We start from the raw sequence: 22,632 nt of genomic DNA on the forward strand, positions 1-22,632 counted from the left end.
GTACCCATGAGCCGCGTATGGCCACAGAGTGTTTGAAATGTGGCCGATGTGACTGAGGAACTTGATTTTAAATTTTATTTTATTTTAATGAATTTAAATGTAAAGGGCCTGATGTGGCTAATTGCTATTGGACAGTGAAGTTCGAGGGAACTGTGTATTCCTTTCCCTCCTCACTGTGGTGTGGGGAATGCCCTTTGCTTTTAGTGCAGCTGCGCAAAGAACTAGCAAGAGAAATGGTTCCGAGGTTTTAAAAGCAGTCTAGCTGTAGTGTGTGTTGCTCTGTCTTCTGGAGTTTGTTTAGCTGATCTGCCTGGCGAGGCCAGTGTCGCCCTTCTCCACTCATTGCTCTGTGTGTTTTGGACCTGAAGCTTAACGCTTGGTAAAAGATGACAACCTCAGTTAGAGAATGATTGGTTTATTCTTTGGCAGTAGATGTATGAACCTCTAAATAAATCTAAGAAACTAAAGAAAAATAAAATAATTGCCCTTCCTTTCTCTCCAAAGCAAGACAAAAAAAAGAAAAAAGAGAGAAAAAGAGATTCATGTTTTTGGTCCTTTCTTACATACAGATTTACATCAGCCTGCTTGGTGACATTGCCTATGAGATGCGTAGCCCTAGTATTTTCCCTGGTCTATACCAGTTAGAGGTAGGTTTAAGTAAGTACTGCTTCTAGGTATGATGGGTGTTTCATTTCTTCTTGAAACCTGCATTATATTATTCTCTTCTTTGACAGTGATCCCATCCCTAGTGGTCTCTCAACCTGGATAGTGTTTATGCTCTGTAACCTCTCTGTCTTCTGGGAATCTTACCTTCCAAGAGGGAATTACTCTCTGGTCACCCCAAAATCTTCCCTTTGACTTCTGGCTTACTACCTTTGTGTTCACGTTTTTGTCTCTTGTGGAGAGCGAAATAGCTCTAGATCCTTGGCAATCCCTTCTTCACTCTATTCTCTAATAAGCATCCTTGCTATCCGGGTGTTAAGAATGGTTCCATCCTTTGGTGAAGATAGTTTTTTCTACTCGTTCTCAATTACCAGTTCAGTCTTCCTAATGTCCAGGTGGCTTTGACGATGGGGGCTCTCTTCCCTGGAGCTCCTTCATAACATAAGGATGCCATTCAACAGGCAGAAGCAGCCTTTCATCTCTTCTGGTTTTATAGCCAGCGATGCCCATTAAGTTCTCTTCTTATTTGAGGGATGCAGCTTGCTCTCGGTTCCTTTTCAGATCGGAGAACTCAGGTATAACTAATGATAACATATTGATATTTCTTCTAATCAGTCACCCAATGAGTTAATTTCTCTCTTTTTACACACACACACACAGATTTATAGCATGCTCTCTAAGCTTGGCATATTATAAGCATTTCCTCAAAACATTAAGAACTTTTCCCAAATAAATTTTTTAAAAAATTATTTATGCCTCCAGCACCTGGTCTTCTTACGTGGTTTCCCATCCAAGTACTAACCAGGCCCGACCCTGCTTAGCTTCTGAGATCAGACATCGGGCTTGTTCAGGGTGGCATGGCCGTAGACCATGGACTGTGGCTCCACGGGGGCACGAACCCAATTTTTTTATTATGTAAAGCGGATATGCTAGCCACTACACTATGGAACCACGTCCCCAAATAAAAATTTTAACGATTGCATATTTCAGCACGTGAATGAGTCGTATCTTACTTTCTTACGATACATAATATTTTAAACATTCAACAATGCTACAGAGTGTAATTTCCCCCCAAAAGCAAAGGATGTGAAGACTGGTGAGAAAACACTGCCATATAGTTACTATCGAAGCTTGTGTTACCTTGACTACCATACCAGCTGCAGCTTTCCCGTCACCTTTTTTGTCTCCTTTATAGTCCCAGGCGATACTTCCTCCTATCATCCCAGATGGCTCTCCATCCTGAGTACCGAGAGGACCTGGAAGCCCTCCAGGCCAAACATGGAGAGTCAGTGATAGTACTAGATAAATGCACCAACCTCTCCGAGGACGTCCTTTCTGTCCGTAAGCGCTGCCACAAGCACCAAGTCTTCGATTACCCTCAGGTGCTGCAGGTGAGTGTCATTTATTACCTCTCCAAAGGCTTGGTAGAGGTCACTTCCGCGAGGTAAAATTGACTCTGACAACAGGAGTTGTTCTCCACCTGCAACTAGAATTCCCCAGGGGGAAAAGAAGATGCACTGTTGCTTTTTCCTGGGTCCATGGAGCTTCAGGTGCTTCGACGTCTGGCATATTGTTTGTGCAAAGCTGCCCGGCTTGTGAGTGTTCATACTCCTTTCAAAAATTCATTATACTTCAGAAATGAAATCTGGTAGATATACAAAGAAGCCACATAGACAAAACAGGCAAACGTATTTTGTTTTTATGCCTGTATTCGTTAGCCAGTCCAAGGGGCAACTCGTGTCCTCTGACTGTGCTAGCCCACAAGCCTACAGTCAGCTGTTCCTGGGAATGGAAGGTTTTTTATTTTTGTTACTGTTTTGTCTCTTGGTGCTTTGCCACCCTTAACATGTCCTACTGGTGGCATGTCCTATACTTAAATCATGAGAGTGACAGTACTTCCTTAACCAGATGCACAGCAGTCCTTGTAGGGATGTTTTATTTTATAAGCAGGATATTTGAAATTCCAAGGGCACGGGGGCTAGGAAAGGAGACGCTGAGTTTTGTTCACTTAAATATTTAAAATGCAGACAGGTTAGTTTAAAAGAAATATCAAGGAGCTGGTGTGATTTTTTTTTTTTTAATTTTTTTATTATTATCTCCAAAGAGAACTGGCCCATACTGAGATTGTTAAAATACTTTCTCTCAAAAAGTGCTGCATCGCCTCTGGAATGTCTGACTGATAACAGTGGTGATGTGAACAGGAGTATTTATAGTAACCTTTGTCTAGACAGGAAAGATGGTCATCAGCACGCGGGTCCACATCTGGGTGCCGACTCTTCGGGCACGCCAAGCGGGCCGCCTGCACCTCCAGGCGCCGTGACTGGTGCTCTTCATTGACTCTTGCTGCTTTTCTCATTTATCCCCAGAGGAGTTTCTCCATGTTTTTTTTCTAAACTTTCCTTTTCTCTAGCTTTAAAGATGAAATGATGTTTTCTTAAATCTTTCTTTTTTTTTTTTTTCCTTCCGAAGAGGCAAAAACTGGGAGAAATCGAGTGTTAGACCTAGGGTCTTTTGTTATTTCGGTTTGCCTATTACAACTATTTTTTTCTCCTGTATATCTCTTATTTTCAGAAATTTCCTTCACATTCAGGGAGTGAATGGGGAAGAACTCTCTTGAGATTTTGCTTTATGTTCAGTTTATTCTTTCTAAATAGAACATATCTGTCTTAATGTGTTTTCGGAGGCATCGCGTCCATGAAATGAATATCTTCTGTATGCGAAGTATACTGCTTGTGCTATAGAAGGTAGAAAGATGAAATGAGAATGACATTTAATGACATTCTCTTTAGGGGGTCCTCTAGAGAGCCTGATATGGCCAGACAAAATAATTCTACTACAAGGTGGGCTGTAGTCAGTACAACGTTCAGCCTCTGTGCTACGATCTCCAGTGTATTTACATGATATGCTAGGGCTTCAGGAAACCGGTCTGTGGGAGGTCATATTGCTGAGTGTCCAGAGGAAGACTTGGATCTGGGTTTTGAACATTTTCAGAATGCCAACAGTAGAGGCATTGAAGTATCACCGAAGAGTGGAACTGCAAAACATTCCAGCCAATTAAGCTTTTCACGTTTTACTGGTTGTGAGATAGCATTTTTGTGTCAGGATACCTCAGTATTGCTTTGGCTTCAGCCCTTGGGAGGACTTCATGGTCTGCAGGGCTCAGAGTAAGTGGGTTAGTGAAACTGGTTTGAAATCCACTACCTCTGCTTGTGTTCCTACAGGAAGCTACTTTCTGTGTGGTCCTTCGTGGAGCTCGGCTGGGCCAGGCGGTATTGAGTGATGTATTACGAGCTGGCTGTGTCCCAGTTGTCATTGCAGACTCCTATATTTTGCCTTTCTCTGAAGTTCTTGACTGGAAGAGGTGGGTGTTACCTTCTAATAAACTTTACACCAGTCATTCTGCATGTATGAGATTTTAAAAGCCCCCTAAGTAATTGTAATTGAGAATTACCCTTTTAGACTGTTATGCTGTATTTTCCAGCAGGAGAGTTAGTCCATCGGCCTAGAGCAGAGGTTGGCAAACTGAGGCCTGTGGGCCAAATAGGGCAGATTGCTAGTTTTTGTAAATAAAGTTTTATTGACGTACAGACATACCCTTTCATTTACATATTGTCTTTGTCTATTTTTGTGCAACTGTGGCAGAATTGAGTAGTTGTGACAGAGATTATATGACCCACAAAGCCTAAAATATTTACTATCTGGTCTTTTACAGAAAACATTTACCAACCCGTGGCCAAGAGCAGTGGTAGAGACTGCAGAATATACTCACTTGGAAACTTAAAAAAAATGCCTAGGCCCTGTCCTCGGGAATACTGAATTTTAAAACCCCCTGGGTATGATTTGTAGCCACAGTTGAGAACCACTGCTCTAGAGTCTTTATTGAATTTGCATAATGTGACCAGCTGGAGATGGATGTCATCCACACGGATGACAGCTTAGAAGCATCCCCAGTGTACCCATGCACAAGCGTAGGTCCTGCTTGGTCATGGCCGTCAATGGTGTAATTAAAAGAATAGCCCACAAGGCTCACGTTGTTTTATTTCCCTAGGACTTTGGAGGTTAACGATTATTGAAAATTGGTTCCTTTTGTATATCTTTCTCAGGCTTGACTTGGTCTTAAATGCTTAATCGATTTTTCCTCTCCCAACTTGCTCCTCTCCCAAGTCTGGTCACCATAGATATTTGAACAATTTGGCATTCATTCATATGTACGTTCATTTATCTCACGTTGATTGGAGAGCCTACTGTGAACACTACAGTCTTTGCTCTTAAGGAGGCTAGAATCTCGTGAGGAAGACAAACCAACGATTACAATGTTGTGTGACAAATGCTATAACAGATGCTTGCACAGGGGACAGTGGAAGCTCAGAACAGAGGAGGGAGCCTAATTCAGTCTGAAAGAGGAGGGTACGTGATTCTTTCTGTCTTAGAGCAGTGCCCTTTATATGCCAGCTACTGTGTTAGGTATGGGGATACAAAGCTGATCACGATCGAACCTTGCCTTCAAGAAGCCCATAGTCTACTGGTGGAAGATGGATAAGTAAACCAGCAATGACCAAATACTGTGATGAGACGCAGCCCTGGCTGCGTGGGGTGCGTGGAGAAGAGCGAGAAGGAGACAGAGGCCATTGTGGCAGTGGAGTTGGTGAGGGCTTCACAGAGGCAGTGACTCTGAGCTGCGTCTGAGAAGATATTCCTATGAGAAGCTAGATCTGCTCGGGTAGTTGTAGTTATGGATAAGTGGTAGAGGGCTCTGGATTTGAAGTTAGAAGGGCTGGGTTCACGCAGCTCTGTTACTGGCTAGCTTCGTGATCTTGGCAAATCATTTAATCTTTTTTGAGCTTCAGTTTTCCCATCTGTATGGTCAAAATCATTTATTTGTTTAACAAATATTTATTAAGTGCTACCCATGTGTGCTAAGCAATGTACCAGGTGCTCAGGATATGCTGGTGAGTGGAACCAGTCGTGGTTTCTGTCCCAATGGACTAGTCTATGGTGGGGAGGGGAGTTCGGATTTTAAGAAATTAATTTATACAAATGTAATTACAAATTCTGCTAAATGCCACAAAGCGTACGTCATCGTCGAGTCCCCCTTCCCTTACCCACCATATCTAATCCGTTCACAAATGCTGCTGGCTCTCCTCTATCGCTTTCATCAGTTCCTCCCTCTTGAGCATCTCTTGCCCGGATTTTGCAGTGGCCTCCAGCTGTTCTCCCGGCTCCTGGTCTTGCTGGCTGTAGTTTGTTCTAACACTTCAGGCAGCTCCTGCCATGCTTTGCCTGAAACCTTCTAATGGCTTTCTGTCTCAGTCAAAGCCCAAGTCCTTAGAGTGGCCTGCAAGGCCCTGGGTGCTTGGCTGTGACCCTCCCTTCTGTTTCTCCTCATCTCCTGGTATTCTTCACCTTCTTTCCTGTCTGCCAGCCACACTGGCCTCTTTGCTGTTGCTGGAACATTCCTGACAGGCCGCTTCCTCAGAGCCTTTCACTTGTTAGTCCTTCTGCCTGGAATACTCTTCCCTCAGGTATTCTCACGGCTCTCAGTCCCAGGCCTGCCTTGTCTGTTTTGTTCACTGTCGTATTACCAGCACCTACTTCCTAACAGGGCTCCATAAATACCTGCTGAGTCGGTGAGTGGGTTTGGGCATTACAGTATAGCTTAAGAACGGGCAGTGGAGGGCGAAGAGGAGTGTACCAGGTAGGTGGAGTTTTACACGCAGAGGTGTGCTCAGGTGACTGAAGGGGTGCCCATGTGGCTGGAGCACACCGATAGATGGGAGGGAGGACAAAAGATGAATGCTGGAGCCAGGAGGAGGTGAGAACACAGCTGGTGAGAGAGCTCGTTTGAGAAGATTGGCCATGAGGAAGGGAGAAGGAAGAGGGACTGTTCACTGGAAGGAACGTGAGGCTGTAGGTTTGGGGTGTTGTTTCTGCTTGTGAGAATTAAGCAGTGTATGTGGACGTGCTTTGCGAAAAGGGCCGTACGTATATAAATTGTTTTGCTGTCGTCTATAGGGCATCTGTGGTTGTGCCAGAAGAGAAGATATCAGACGTATACAGCATTTTGCAGAGCATCCCCCAAAGACAGATTGAAGAAATGCAGAAACAGGTAAGAGGCCAAGCAGCCCTGAGAGGGAGCTGACCTGGGTGATGTGCAAGGGTGGCCTGGACTGCTCGGATATAGCGACAGCAGCCGGACGTGTGAGTGGGGTTCATTCCCTCCACTATATCAAGCAACCAAACTGAACAGAGGAAAACAGAATTGGGTGAGTTGGTCCAGTGAGGTCTGATAGAATAACTGTCAGATTTAATAAAGCATCTAAAGTAAGCCTTCTGTGATGTCAGGGTCATACCATTGCAGTGTGTTGAGCACACAGAGCTGAGCCTCTTTCCACAACAGGTGATAGTTCCGGTGACTGAGACCGTGATGGAAGGTGGGATGGTTCAAGGTTATGCTTATGAGTAGCCGCTGACCTTCAGAATGTTGTTGGATAAGCTGGCCTAGGATCCCCATTCACAGGGCTTCCTCTCCCCTTGGACATGTCTGTGATCCTTCCTCCCTTTCCAATTCTTTCTTTCACCTCTGAGGCCCCTTTCCCTGGGCGGCTCGCGGTGGTCTAACTTTAAGGCACTCTGCTGGGTGTCCCATCTCATCCTACTTCCCTTTCTTTCTCTTGAAATGGGTTTAAATGTCAAGCAAGTTTTAAAAAAAATTAAAAAGACTATCTGATATTGGTACTCTGTTTTTTAAATGGATTTAAAAATTTTGTATTAAAATTATCTATGTAGAAGATGAACAGCAAAAGGGGTTTGGAGAGTTCTCAGCATTAAGCACATGCATAATTGTCACACGCATCTTCAGTTTTCGGTTTGGCATCCCCACCTTAGTTGGCCTTGTCCAGAGAACGGGTCTCAGGCCTCTGTCCCGGTGAGGACAGGAGGGCATCTGGGCTTCTAACAGCTTCTCAAATACATTTCAGTCCATCCTCCTGCCTTTAACTCTCTTTTCCCCGACTTGGGGCTCGGCAGTGGCAGGCTCAGAATCATAGAGCCGTTGAGAAGGAGTGAATAAAGGTCATCTAAAACAGTGTGCTTTTAGGTTACTTGAGTTCAAAGAGCACCCTTGGAGTCAGAAGACTTGGGTTTTAGCCCTGGCTTCGTTCCTATTAATTATACAACCATGACAAGTCACCAGAGCTCCCTGGCCTTTCATTTCCTCATTTATGAAATGAAGGGGTTGGCTAGATCATCTCTCATTTTCCATTCGGCTGTTTGAAAACTCTATGAAACTCTTGTCCTTAGCAAGACCATTACTCTCCTTGACTACAGTAATTAAGTGGTCATCTCTTCTTCTCCTGAACACCTCTAGACATGAGGGGCAGTTGCCTACTCTTTCGGCGATTACCCTACATATGTCAGCTTCCAAAATAAGGTAGTCTTGGCACGTTCCTGCTTCCCTTTCTAAATCTCCCTTTGCTTCCTGATGCCCTTTTTCTCTGTGCCGCCTTCAGGACTTCTAAGGCACTCCAGTGCAGTGCCCCACGTGGTCTTACCCCGCCTTCTCCGGGTATTCTGTGTTCCAAAACTGACCTCTTTTCTTCTCCCAACCCTAGATTTCTAGACCGGACTGATCTCACCTAGAGGTGAGAGTATCTAGTTGAAGTAATTCCCAGATAGGTATAAGGAAGACTGGATGCCAATAGCACACCCTCCTCCCAAGTTGTGACAACCCAAAATGTCTCCAGACATTGCCAAACGTCCCACATGGGACGAAATTGCTTTGCTCGAGAACCACTGTTCTATTGATAGTTAAGGTTCTGTAGGACCCTTTCCAGAATATGTGGGACATTTTGCCCTGTTTGCGGCTATCAGTTTAACTTGACCTTGGCAGGAGGAACTGAAAAAATAGCATATAACTGGCTCTGGAGAGTTTCTCACCTTAGTGAGTTCTCTTCGGGGAGGTCAGATTTGGATCTTTTTGTAAGACAAACATAAACTTTTAGGGGAAATCCTGTTGCATCAGTAGTTGATACCATGGAGCCTTTGGTCGATCCCTCAGAGTGACCTGAGACTGAGGAACAGAGAGATTTTCTTCCTGAGCACCTCAGAACTAGCTTAAGGAGCTGCATGGACAGTTGTGGCCAGCAGAGGTCTCCATCCACTTTTAAGTGACTCTTCCCATCTGATTGTTTCGACGTGTCCAAGAAATCCTAAGTGCCATTGCTTCACACTGACATTGTCCTCCTAGCTGCTGTCCCTGGAGACCAGTTCTTTCAGATGAGGAAGAAATAGTGCTTAGCACAGGACTTAGCTCTCCCTAGATGGAATGCGGCTGAAGTTTCTGAACTGACCTCAAAACTGTGGGTGGGATCTTGGTGACGAAGGTATTGCAGCAACATTTTGCAGCTTAGAATTCAGGATCAGAACTGATCTGACTGATCTACAATCTGACTGATGTATACTGTGGCCCAAGTCCTTATCACGACCTGGGAGTTAACATGTACCAAGACCGAAAGATATTTTGCCTGGCAAGAAGTAATTACATTTTCCTTCTGACCTTAGATATGATATCGAAGCCGCCATAAAGTTAAATACAGACCAGAGCCTAAAGAAAGAGCAAGCTGTAGTTAAGCTAAGATTTTTGAAGAAAGGTACAACATGTGTCTGTTATCTACCCCAAAGGGCAACAATGAGAGTGCCAGCATACATGGCACTGGACAAGCGAGGGGTGGCTTATGGGGTTTTTTTGTAGGTAAGTTAAGAGCCAGTTCCTTCAAGTAGAGGATAATAGTTATAACAGTATAAAGCCAACTTATCAGTCAGTCTCTTATTGTTCTATGAACTAAATTAAGTAGTTAATTAATTTAGTGAAGCCCTAGTAAACTTTTTCCCCCAAGGGGAAATGATGGGAGATAATAAGAATCTGAGATCATCACTCACAAAGGCCTAATTCACCTTGGGGATATATGGGTATAAGCACAAAGAAGGTTATGAAGGTGGTACAGACTTCCAAAAGTTCATTAGGGGTCTGCAATGGAAGGGAGAAGGTATGAGACAGGGATTAATTTATCGGGGAGGTAGCATTTGTGGGAGGCCTTAAAGATGAAGAGTCCCATCAGCCATCTTTTTCACAATGGAAGGCAAGGAGTATGCAAGGAGAAATATTTTTCTGTAGTCAAGTGGAACATTCATAATCCCAGTCTCCTTTGAATCACAATGAAAAAGAAAGCAATCTAGGATCTTGGAAGGCTGGATAGACACTAGACTGTGTAGTTAGAAATGTTTGTATGGATAGGGAGGAAGGTGTAAATGGATCCCCAGTTTATCTGTTGAGTGGAGTTTCCAAACATTCTTTTATTGGTCAGTGGCTCCACCAGCAGTGACCTCTAACCTCATCCACACTAGGAGGTGGAAGTCAGGAGCCTGCCTTGCCTTTGAACTCTTCTTTGTACTCAATTGACTAGGAGCCTTTGAGGTGGCAGAAATATCCAGCATCTTCTTTTCACTCTCGCCTTTAATACGTGCGTAAGTTACAATATCAGTTTCTTTTCAGTCTGTTGCACTAGCTCATCTCAGTTTGCCTTCATATTTCCCTTCCAAGCGTACCAAATATTTGTGCTGCAGAGGAATACTTGAAGATATCACGGGCTGATCAGGAAAAAGACAAAACCCTTCTTATTTAAGAAAACAAAATCCCAGGCACATGGTACCCCCACCTACCCAGACTGCAGTTAGGCCTAGCTGTGGTAAAGGAGAGAGCAGAGCAGACCCCAGCACAACAGCGTTCGTGCACTTCCTTCCTAGGAGAACCCCTAAAAGTCGGCTCTTATTTTATCTTATTTATACATAATTTCACCACATTGAATTTTTCGGTTTCCATCGCCATAATGGTTTGAAAAGTCACATACTTCATGGGGGAGAAAGTCTGTAAGTGAGGATCTCCAGGATGGCCCATCTGCCAGTCTGGCATGAATGGAAAAGGTGGGAAAGCTGTTTTAAAATAGAACTCTCGGCACATGGGTATACCGCAGACCGCTTTGCAGGCTGCACTATACCCTGGGCGTATCACTGTAAGATGGCAGAATCCCTCAAGTCAAAGAAAAGTACGTTTGTTTGTTAGTTTGTTTTTCATATTTTGGACATCCAAATGAATCTTACCAGTAGTTTGAACATTGAGCATAGTTTCTTATTTCTTCCCCCTAAAGCTGTTATTGATGGGGTATTTAAAATGGAGGAAATATAGAAATTGCTGTTCTTGGTGGCACCCTTGAATCTTTAAGTAAAGGTTTCAATTGTTTAGTTTATGTATATATATGTACGTGTAGGGCGTGTGCGTGTGTGTGCGTGTGTGTGTGTGTGTGTGTATAGGCTCATAGATTTTATCAAGTTTCCTATCTAAAATTTGCGTTTTTATTTTTAATAAATTTTGTGATTCGCTTAAAGGTGTCAACCTTCAGATGTCTAGGAAGCTCAGCAGCCCAGGTGGGCACATTCTTTGAGGGTCTCCCTTGCTGGTGGCTTGATTGTTGTCAATTGGCAGTTATATAGCAGTCTGTGTCCATTTCTCCCTCACTCCCCCACCCCCAACACACACCAGTTTACAAAGCAAAGTCTTTGAACAGAGTAGTGACATAGGCAGAAGAGTAAGCTGGATTTTTTAAATGTGAGGAAACAGGATAAAAAGACGTAAAGTAGCCCTCCCAAGACCACACAGTGTGTGAGGGACAGACAGGGAACACAATCTATTTTGCTGCCCACAACTTGATTCAAATCACTGCGTGGCCTGGACTGAGGCTGAAAATCAGGATGAACTTCCCAATAATTCAAGCTAACTGCTTATTGGATAGACTTCTTTAAAAAGTGGTTACTTGATACATTTTGACTGAACACATCCCCAGAAATATGAAGACTGTGGAAGAAATTTCACTTCTCATTTTTAGGATCAATATTGTAATGTCTGTCATTCTTATCCCCGTGACTGTAAAACTGAAAAATTTTTATATATATAAACTGAACTCTCCGGGTTTGTTTTGTAAAAAGTGCCTAATATTCCCTGCCTCCCTTCCCCGCCCCCACCCAGCATGCTACTCCAAGCTGTGTTTCCCAAACTGCTTTGGTACTTGCCCCCCAAAAAGCTATTAGGTCACTTACGCTTAAACAAAACACACTGACCTGATCCCTGGAGTCATTCCTGTGAAACAGATAGCTGTGGTTCGAATCCCAAGCCAGGCTCCCTGGCCAGTAGGGAGAACCTTGGGGATGAGTGTAATCACTTTATGGGATATTTTGAATTTCGTAATTTTTTTTTCAAAAGCACTGTGTACTCTGTGTTTGAGTTTTCCTGAATGTATAAATCCATACTGCGAAGGACATTGGCCAATATATATTGTTTAAAGCAGGATGAAATAAGGACTCATTTAATTGGAACTCCTAAAGAAGAGCATTTTTATGTATTTCAACTTTTTTTTCCCTCCCAACTATAGTATTAAGAACCTTATTGGAAAAAGACTTTCGCCAAGTATCTGATGGGAAGCCAAGAAAAGCATTTTAATAGAACTGTCTTAAATTTATAGTGCACTAGGGCCTGTAAGTAAATTTTCCTGTCTTTAAGGTTTGGGCTGATTTGCAGTTATTTTGTATAGCTTCTGAGATTTAAACCCTCACAGTCCAGATGGAGAGACCATAAACTTGCTTTCCTTGGCAGCCTTGGCATACCTTTCCACGGGCAAGCATGAGTGAGTAGTGTATGGAACTTAGTCTGTAAATGCTCACTTATCTTACCTTAATACCAGTTTTAATTGTTTTTGTGACTTTTCCTAGAGCCCTCCTAAATTTAAGAGAATTATAGTCCTTAATTTTATAATACAAACCAATCAAATAAATATGTATTAAGCACCTGCTTAGTTCTTAGCATTATACAGGCATATTGAGGGAGATCAAAAAAGTAGGGGACCCCATTTTTAAGAAAGTCCTCAAGGTACTGGGGCAAGTGCTTTCAGTATTATATAGATTAAAAGGCCAGGAGTGCTAGGCAGTCAGTTGTGGGGGGAGGGGCGGAGAGGGTAGAGAGGGTGGGGGGAATGCATCTGGAGGAGAAAGGAATCTTCAGGACTGGGCAGTCTCAGAGCGGAGGGGAGATGCTCTGTTAGGGTGCTGACCTCCGGATGGGGCGGAAGGGAGGTTGGCTTCTGTGACACAGATTCAGTAGGTAAGATGGAGCAGAGGGCGGTGGGGGGACACTGAACACAAGCAGCAGAGAACTCTGTAGAGAATTAGAAGGAACAGATGACAAGTGAAGATTAATGGAAAGATGTGTGATGAAAGGGGAAAGTAGTATCAATTAAGGAGATTTAGAAAAAAAAATCAAAGAGCTGGAGGGGACCTTCGAAATGATTCAACCCTTTCCTCATATTTTACAAATCACAAGTAAGCCCTAGAGTTTAAGTGATTCGGAGAATGAATTGTTAGGGTGAGTTGAGCCTCGCTGGAACCCAGGTCTCTTGACTCCCATTCCGATGAGTTTTGTTTTGTTTTGTTTTTGCGTTGTCTACTGCAGTATTTTCCAAACGAAGGGTCATGATTCATAAGTCGATCATGAAGTTAAATCACTGGTCCATGACCTGCATTTTATTTTTAAAAAATGAAATAGAAGAGAAAAGGTCAGCATATTACCTAGTAAGGGCAAATATTTCCTGAAACCTCTGTCTCAGTTATATGTGTATATGTGTAGTGAGTTGTGGTAGAAAAATGTGTTTATGGTTCTTAGTGTGGGTCTCAGTCCAAAAAACTGAAACAAGTTGGTAGTGGAGAGCACATGGGCTTTCGAGTGGAGGGACCTGAATTCAGATCCTCAGCTCTGCTGTCTGTCTACCAGCTTTGTGACTGTGGCAAGCTACTTTACTTCTCTGAGTTTTAGTTTTCTTGTCTCAGACCTGGGGCTAATAATACTATAGAGCAGTTGTATGAGTCAGAGAAATCATTTACTTAAAGCATTAAGATTCTGGTCTGCCTGCTTCATGCTGGCAGTGATTTGGGTCTGTGTTTGAATGTTAAAAGTAGCCTCCTGGTTTGGAGCTTGGTCTTAAGGAACCACAGTGAATTACCAACAGGGATGTATTATGCATTTGCTTCTGGGCTTGGAAGCTGGAAACAGAATTTATTCCTGTGGGTTCTGGTATACTTTCTACATCTTGGCATGGAAGGAGGCTCACCTCTCTGTTTTTCTGTTAGGATCAGAATGGCTTACTAAAATCAGTGGTTTTCTAACTGGCCTTTAAAAAAAAAAATTCATTGGCACATTCGGATAAAGTACCATTACTTTTCTCCCTTTCCAGTGAGAAAAAAATTTATACTAAGTCTTTTTTTCCCCCTCTTCTTATATATTCTCTGCCAAATCATGATTTTATTCTTTTTCGAAATTAAAAAATAAACTTACGGAGAGAAGTTAAAACTAGAGTTGACACTTGGGTGGCAAACAGTTGAAGAGTCAGAGTTTACTAGGTATGAACTAAAAATAAAGGAAATTTTTATGTGAATTTAAGAGGGCCAGTGAGAATCTTTTAGAAATGGCTGATGGTCACATCCTCCTGACTGGAGAGTGAGTTCTAGTATATGATGTTCCCGCTGCCCTCTGCTTCTTCCCTTCTCCTCTCCTCCTCCTCCTCCTCCTCCCTCTGCCTCCCTTCCCCCATTCCTTTCTGGCCAGCTCCATCCCATATTTGAAATCCCGCTGGAGAGCAGAGACGAGAGCTTCATCCCAGATGATTTGGGCCAGGGGCTAAAGCACTGCCATAAATCTGCAGCTCATTTTAATGCCACGTTAAAACAGTGTGAGCGGCTGGTTTCCGTGGCCCCTGCCCTCTTTCTTTATGGGCTTCTTTGGCTCTTCTTTTTAAAGAGGCCCTGTGGAGTCATTTTAAAGTTCTTATCAGTTTGCTGACAGTTATATGGGCCTTTCTGCTGAGTCCAGGAGCTCAGGCAGGCGTGTGAAACTTCTGATATTAAAATTGAAGAAAAATGCCAGGCAGAAGGGGTTGGGTGGAGCAACTGTGATTTGGAAGGAAAAGACTAGCAAGATAATTAACCTTTGCAGGTCCAGAACTTTGCCATTAGCCGAATAAATTTCTCTTTGTTGGTAGGGGCAGGGCAGTAGGGTTAGGCAAGGGAGGATTTTGCAAGGGCTTTTATTTTTATCCCCTGATTAGAAATACCACTCTGTTGACAGTTTGTGCTTTCAAGCTTCAGCAAGTGACGTGGGCAGCCCTGAAGAGTTAGGCAGAGCCAGGTTTATAATGTATTTTTTTCCTAAAGGCCATCTGGTTGGCTAGACCTCTGCTTGCATGTCTTTGCCAGCTCCAGCTTGCTGTCTCTGTGTCCACAGCATCACTGTTATCGAATTTAAAAGGACTTTCATTGGTCTGCTTTGCTGCCCCTTTTAGGCCAGCTTGCTAACCCCCCGTAATCCTCTCAGAGTGCTCCATGGAAGCGCCGGGCCCTCTGTTAATGTCAGCCGCCGGTGCTTGGCCTTTCTTACCCTCTCAGCTGCGGAGAAATAGACTGGAAGCTGCTCCTCCCTCTCCCCTACCCCTTTTCCTTTCTTTCTTTGCTGGAGAACTCTTGCAGCAGACAGCTGAGGGGAAGGAAAAACCATTACCTGGATCCAGGCCAATAGCTCGATGGGAGCTTCAAAATCTCCGGCATCTCCTGACCAGAATGTTTTTCCAGGCGTTGCAGAGAATGCATCCCTACCCTCCTTCTGCTCTCACCTTTCCAGCCTTGATTTCCAAAGGGCCTGGGGCGGGTGGAATACGCCCCAGAATATGCTTTGTATCCGCCTGCGCTTTTTCTCCTAACTAAAGCTTTTAGGAAGAGGTTAGTAGAGATAAGCAAAATCCAACTTATACATTTTTAGCTGCTCTGTACCCTTTTGGCACAAATACGTTATTTTTCCTTTTTCAGACAGTTTTGCACATGAACAGTTTTGCAAGTGTATTCAGTAAAATAGCCATTGAAGTTAAGACAAAAGCAAGGAATTTTTGTAGTAAGTTAGTGAAATTATATAGCTGTTGATCTAGGATTGATGATTTTCAATGAGCAAACAATAAAAAATACTGGCCTGTTTTATTACTCATGTTGCTCCTGTGGAGAGAGTAATTAGTTTAAAAACCAAATGAGCGATTAAACAAAATAAAATGCCCCAAACTCCAATGCAATAGAACTTCTTTTTTTATACATTTCTGGGGACTAAATTAGTTAAGTTTAATGAGCTAGGTGCTATTGCTTATGGTATAATTTTAACAAACTTATTCAAATTCAAATATTATTCAAATATTTAACAAATAAATAATATGTTCTTAGTAAGTTCTTAGTAAATATATGACTATAGATAATCATTACACAGCCTTTATAAGGGGTCAGGGTAGATGGATGGTCCTGGTTTCTTTTTGGGCATCGTGGGTTAGAGAGCTCTCTCTAAAGTTAACCATCGGTTAATCTCGCCTAATGAGTCCGCTAAGTGGGGTGTTGCTTCAGAAAATGGCCTCTCCAATAAAAGTGTTAAATATTAATTAGCAGCCTATAGTAGAATTGTGTGACTCTTTGGAGTTTGTTTCCCACAGGGTGGGACTGTTCATGAAGCATTTCTGAGAAATAATTGCTCATTATGGGAAATGCAGTGCAGGTTTTGTGAATTCATTGTATACCTTCTTAGGAAAATATCTAGGTTTGTTTACAGAACAACTTGTAAATTATCAAGCGTTGATATGTTTAGTAAAGAATTCATTGTTTTCAAGTCTTCAGTAAGGCTTAAACTGATCCATAGGATTCTGCTTATATTTAGAAATATTAATGTGGATTATTATGTATTTTTATATATTCTGTCTCCCTCAGCCTTGCAGAGGCTGAGAGAATTTGGAGTCGCATAATTATTTTTGCACGGCATAGTTTTCGGTTTGATAATGACACAATCTTATGATTCCATACTACTGTCCTTGAGAATGTAAGACAGCAATCGTGTATTTATCTTCTATTAAAGGCCTTTAATACTGCATTGGTACAGAAGCAGCTTTACATAAACCATTTCTGACAGTAGAGTTACCTCTCTCCCTGTAAAGTAAAGGCTAATTTGTTATATTTAAATGTGTACTTTCATTTTATTAAGGACTCCAGTACTTTTTATTACAAGGAGCAGTGTTTGAAGTCTATATAGGTATTGAAGTATTTTTAACTTTCAAGTTAGTTTGACCAGGTGTTGATGATCTTCTGTATGTATCACTTGTATTTTAGAAAGATATTGGAATTTTTTCTCTTAAACTGCAGACTGAGCCTTGAGTTTGGCAGTGAGGCATCTTGGCATCTGATGGGAATGAGAAGACCTAGAAGCTGGTGACCGACCGCAGGGTCAGAATAACATACTCAAGGATTGCAGCGCAGTGCAGAGGGAACAGTGGACCTGACTATACTCTCTTTAGCTTAGAACAACCACACATCGGTGTTCTCCCAAATCTTTTTGCCTAGCAAGTTGTTGGTAACTTCACACATGGCATAATAGCAAGCATACTCGTTGGAAGTTTTTGAGGTATAACTCGAAGATTGGAAACTATATAGAAGAGAAGGATTTCAACTGTCTGATCAGCTACCATAGCATTCTTAGCTGAGACACGAGGGAGGGATCAGAATTCCCTGTGGCGATTTTCAAACTTTACACATCTCTCTCGCTGTCACTCAAATTCTTAAATGCTTCCTGGGGTGGTAGATGGGGCCAAGGATTTCTCTTGAGAGATGCTGCCGTGATGAACCTCAGTTTCTCTTACTTGTAGGTATATGTCCTCCTTTAGGCGAGAAGGAAGGGGCAGGGAAAAAAAACTGAGAACCACCAGCAGCGTTCGTAGGTATTTTAAGTGTCTCTCTTTGTTCAGAGTTCCAATTTGGGAAGTGTACATTGGGGTTTCTCTCAGGATCAACAGGAGAGCTTGTCTTAACGCTTAATCAGAAAATGGGGCTTTCCAGCAGCAAGCAGCTTGTAGAGTGCTGTGCCTCTGGTCAGCTAGAACGGCGATAAATGGCATTGCACCCTCACTAGTCTCAATTTCTCTCTTTCTGGGAATGGAAAGGGCTCCCGTATCCACAGCCCAAGATAAAGAACCTGCCCAAGAATATCTCCTTAGCATTCTCTGAAATCCTTACTACGTGGGAAACAGTAGAGGAGGGAGCATCACCTTCATGTGGCATGACATGATGATAGCTTTTAGGATGAAGCAAGCCTTCAAGTTCTGTTGCCTTAGTCCCTTCACATATTGTGTTTGTATGTGTGTCTTAATTAAAAGGGGCAGGCCTTTCAAGTGTGCCTGGTTGGGGTGAGGCTTGTTTTGCATTTGCCTTCTCTAATCAAACAAACTTATGCCTGCTTTCTCTGAGTTTTAGCATAGCAAACATAGGAACTCTCACCCCAGGCAGATTCCTTTGCAGCAAGTTGACTCAAGTGGTGCTCTTATTTGTTTATATTTGATGACAGATCTTGATTAAAGGTTTCCAGTCCACCTTCAGCTGTTCCATGGAACCAGCCAGGAGAGAGAGCTAGTTGGCTGCTAATCGCCAGAGAAGCTCCCTAGTCTGACCTAGGGAACGGTGGGACCGAGGCATGGATAGCTCAGAAAACTGGGCACAGCAGACATGAGTCTCTAGTCTCTTTGCTGAGAAGGTTTGACCAAACACTGTTTTATTGGTCAGTGGCTCCTGCTTTAGTAACCTTTCACCCCTAGGCTCTTGGAGGTGCAAGCCACTGGCGGCCTTGCCTTTGAACTCCTCATGGCTCCTGCCACCTCAAAGGCTCCCAGTCAGAGGCTCCTGTTTTGCTTGGGATCTATCCTCACAGCTGGATGTCAGCAGTTGGGAAAACTGATCCATCCTTAGAACATTGACATATTTGAAGGTGATACCCCTGAGACTTGAAACCTATGGCTTTCTATTTCAGGAGCTGTCTGTCATATGTCAAGAAACATGACTCAGGCTACCCCTTTCCCCTCCTCGATCCCTACTTGTTTCCCATAGGATGGGAGATCATAGCGTTGAAGTAGTCCCTGTAAGTGCTCAGAAAGTTCTCCCCCACCTTCAAGCTCTTTTACCCTTTTTTATTCGGACTTGCCCCAAGTAGCATCAGTTTTGAAAGAATTTTTCTTTTAAATGGGACTAAAACATGCAGATCACAGTCATCTTTGGTGTCTAGAAGCACAGTTGGGAAGATGACATAGTATCGTGGGGCTCGTTCAATCCTAATGCTTCCAGATCAGACGAGTCCTACTGGTAAGACAGCCTTGCTGCACTTTTCACTGCCTCCTTGATTCCATTCTGCCTTCTGGAAAAACTAGGCTTTGCAAGAAGACATAGAAATAGCATGGATTGTCCTCGCACATCTGCTTGGCTTCCTGCCCAAAGTACAGGAGTGAATGCTTTAGTATTGAGAGGCAAATCCAGGGACCCATGGATGTTAGATGACTTCACTACAGCTCCTTTGGCAAGAAATCAGACTTCTCATTCTAAGAATTTGAATAGATAATGCCTCTTCTACTTATGATGCCTCTAGCTTAGAAAAGAAGCAGATGATCTCCATTGGGGTCCTCTGCTTTTCTAGAATTCAAATAGAACATTACTGATAATCTTTAGCAGAAAGCATACTCTAGCAAGGTTTTTTTTCTGCCTCAGAGCAAAGGCTGAATTTTTAACAAGTACCCGGGTATCAGGAGAACCAGCCTTAATTTTACCACTGACTTGTTCTGTGGTCATGAGCTCATATTTTCCAGGTGGCAAAGGAAAGGGGAGAATGAAGATTTATCTTAACTCCTGTGTGTGGCAGTGTATCGGGAGTTTCATCGTTATTCTCATTTTTATAAAGGAGAAAAGCGAACGTCGAGGCTGATAGATAGCCCGCAGTTACAAAGCTGAAGTGGCCAACTTGGGATAGGGAAGAATTGTGGCATGTGATTAAAAAGTATGAAGTTTATTTATAGAGCTCCATTTTTCTTTGTTTAGAGCACCTTTGAACTATTATAATCATCTAAAATATTTATAACACACACATGTTGGGTAAGATACTGTACAGGATTCAGAACTGTACGAACCGTGGTCCTTGTTCTCAAGCAGCTGACGGTCTTGAAGGGGGAGGCACATAATCTCTGTTAATGTCTATACTAGTTTGCTACGGCTGCTGTAACAAAACATCATAGACTAGGTGACTTACAACAGAGTGGCTGGAGGTCCAAGGTCAGGATGTCGGCAGGGTTGGTTTCTCCTGATCCCTCCCTCCTTGCTTTCAGACGGCCGCCCCTGTGCTGCCTGTTTCCATATCGTCTCACTGTGTGTGAGCACCCTGGTGTGTCTCTCTCCAAGTCTGTTTCCTCCTCTTAGGAGGACACCAGTTAGACTGGATTCGGGCTCACCCTAACAACCTCATTTTAACTTAACCACATCTTTAAATGCCCTGTCTTCAAATACAGTCACGTTCTCAGGTACTAGGGGTCAGGGTTTCAACATGCTAATTTTGAGGAGACACAAAAGAGCCCATACCAATGTCCATATAAGATACAAGAACCGAAGCCAGTAGTTGCCATTTAGTGGTTCAATTGAGATACACGGGGTTTTGTGCCTTACTGTGGAATTTGCTTCTGAGGCGTTTTTCCCTAACCCCATTCTCGACTCCATACCAGGTATAGACAGTAGTAATGACATAAGTCTAAAGAGGGGGTGAGCGAGGGTGAAGGGTAATACCGTAAGTACCACCTCACTCCACAGCACATCAGAACAACTGAAAATTGGTCTGTTGGGCTAAACTCAGAATTTACAAGGTGACTGCCCTGGACACCGTTTAGTGACGTAGGACTTATGTCAAGGTCCCTGATCATAATAAGATGACACGTATGTTAGTAAAGGAGTTGATTAAGCCCTATAAAAGCTCTGTTTTTATTTCGTTTTATTTTGCTGTATTAGTGGAAAGATTCTTAGAGGTGAGATTGTTTTGTTTTTTTTTTTCATTGAAATTCTGAATATTATAACTCATGTTTTAATTACAGAATGGAGATCGAGAGCTTTAGGACTTTACATTTTAGACTTTAGATTTAATAATGCAGAAAACCTCTTGTTTGTGATAAAGGTGATTCTTCATTCTTAAGCCTGTGTCACTTAAGATGGTTGATTTGGGAGCAAGAGGAATGGACGGTTATAGAAGAAATAGATGTATGAAAATAATGTAGTCCTATTTTTAAAGAAAGATTATTAACTTACCCTTGTGTATATGTGCCAACTGTTTGTTGACTCAAATACATCATTTGGATCAACCCCACCTCAACTCATACATGTACACCTGGCCTTTGGAATCAGTCAGGCTGATTCTTAATTTAGTAGTGAATTGTGATAAAGAAGAAATTAGTCGAACAATTTTTTTTTCACTTGTGTTTTTAATGGCAGAAACCTTATCTCCTCAGTCAAGATAAGTCCATGGCCTTAACTATTTCATTTGTGTGTGTTTTGTTTCATTTATTTATTCTTTAGCGCATTGAGTTCTTCTTGGCCTATAGCCAGAGCACAAGTTCTTTAGAAAATGGAGACACAGAGGCTTCTGTCTTTTGTAAATCATGTAAATAATCTCTTCAAAAGTTCTCCCTACTGATCCATTAGTAAACCAAGGTTTACTACTACCCCATTCCTTTAATTATGAGCCATAAATATGTGCCTTAAGTACTAATGGACTAAGCAAGTGACGGCGGGTAGGATATCTGTATTTTATTGACTTTTTTCCTTGTACTCTGCATTGTTTTTCTGTAGCACATTTGGTGCCATTATCGGGGCATTTAACATTTTATGTTTTCGAACCTGAGAGGTGAGGTTTATCTTTAGTTTCTTTCATCTGAGTAGCTAAGCTACTTTTCAGGTGGTAACTCTCAAGGGAATTGCGAGCTGAACATGAAGATTGAAAGGGCACACTCAGTACCAGTCACGAGCACGAGAGTCGTGGGTTGGTAGTTGTGTGCGTCTGTTTTCATTCTGTCCTCTTCACTGATCTTTAGTTTGTGACTTTGGGCAAGTCACTTGCCTTCAGATGTCTTCAATTTATCATGATTGTTTTTATAATCCCTACTAAGGGCTAAATCTTAACTGTATATCAGTAACCAATGAAAGAGATCAGAGGTGAAGGTATTATATTGTCTAGACAGCTACTCTCTAAATGTTATTGAGGAAACTTCTGGGTCCTACAGTTATTCTCAGAAGGGTTTTCCAACATCACTCAAGATAAACTTATAACAGTTCTTGCAGCTGTGTTGGGTCGGAGTTTAAATGCTTCTCTTAAATTGGCTAAAAGCATAAAGGACTGTCTATGGCTGGGAAAGGCAGGCTTCTGGAGAAATTGAGCTTTGTAGACGGTTAGGAATCTTGAAGTCATTGATTGATTCCTTTCATAAGCTGTGCCTGACCACAGCTCACCACACGCTCCGGTCATACCTGAGGTAAGTCAGGAAGTCTAGAGAAAAGCAGGACCAGTAAACCCTCATAAACCTTTCAGGGTTCCATTTTCTCATCTGTAACATTGGGATAATGTCTTTGGGTTGCGAGGATTAAATAAGTTAACATAGGCAAAGCACTTAAAATAGTGCTTCTGGTACATAGTGAGTGTGTGGGTGAATCAACAAATTTTTGTCGAGCTCCTGTTTTGTCCTAGATACAATTCTGAGTCCTGGGGACACACTAGTTAAAAAACAAAAACAGATGAAATTCCTTCCTGCACGGAGCTTGCGTTCTCCTGCGGGGAATAAGTATTAGATGATGGTGGTGGTGGTGATGATGATGATGATGGGAGCAGAATCACCTATGAACACTAAGTTTGCCTTTGTCACCCTTTCTCCGGGGCATTTGCCTTTTTACACTGAGATAAGTATGTCTTTTGGGACATTCCTGTATTGCTGGTTTATAGGTTGCTTCTCTTTC

The 22,632-nt window shown here is 42.6% G+C and overlaps 1 protein-coding gene and 1 pseudogene across 6 annotated transcripts in view; one reads left to right on the top strand and one right to left on the bottom strand.

Moving 5' to 3' along the window:
• The window catches only part of EXT2 (exostosin glycosyltransferase 2), a 120,887-nt gene that overhangs the window by 22,659 nt on the left and 75,596 nt on the right, over nt 1–22,632 (top strand). For all 6 annotated transcript variants that reach the window (XR_003045152.1, XR_003045153.1, XR_003045154.1 and 3 more), the window contains 3 exons: nt 1,859–2,054; nt 3,885–4,024; nt 6,676–6,769. Coding sequence is in view for 2 of the 6 variants with exons in the window: in XM_006908054.2 (XP_006908116.1) it covers nt 1,859–2,054; nt 3,885–4,024; nt 6,676–6,769 (430 nt within the window). In the remaining 4 variants the exon portion in view is untranslated. The remainder of the gene's footprint in view (nt 1–1,858; nt 2,055–3,884; nt 4,025–6,675; nt 6,770–22,632) is intronic.
• Nucleotides 1,417–1,532, bottom strand: LOC112476691 (annotated as a pseudogene).

Source organism: Pteropus alecto, unplaced genomic scaffold (assembly GCF_000325575.1).
Source record: "Pteropus alecto unplaced genomic scaffold, ASM32557v1 scaffold71, whole genome shotgun sequence".
Taxonomy (NCBI): domain Eukaryota; kingdom Metazoa; phylum Chordata; class Mammalia; order Chiroptera; family Pteropodidae; genus Pteropus; species Pteropus alecto.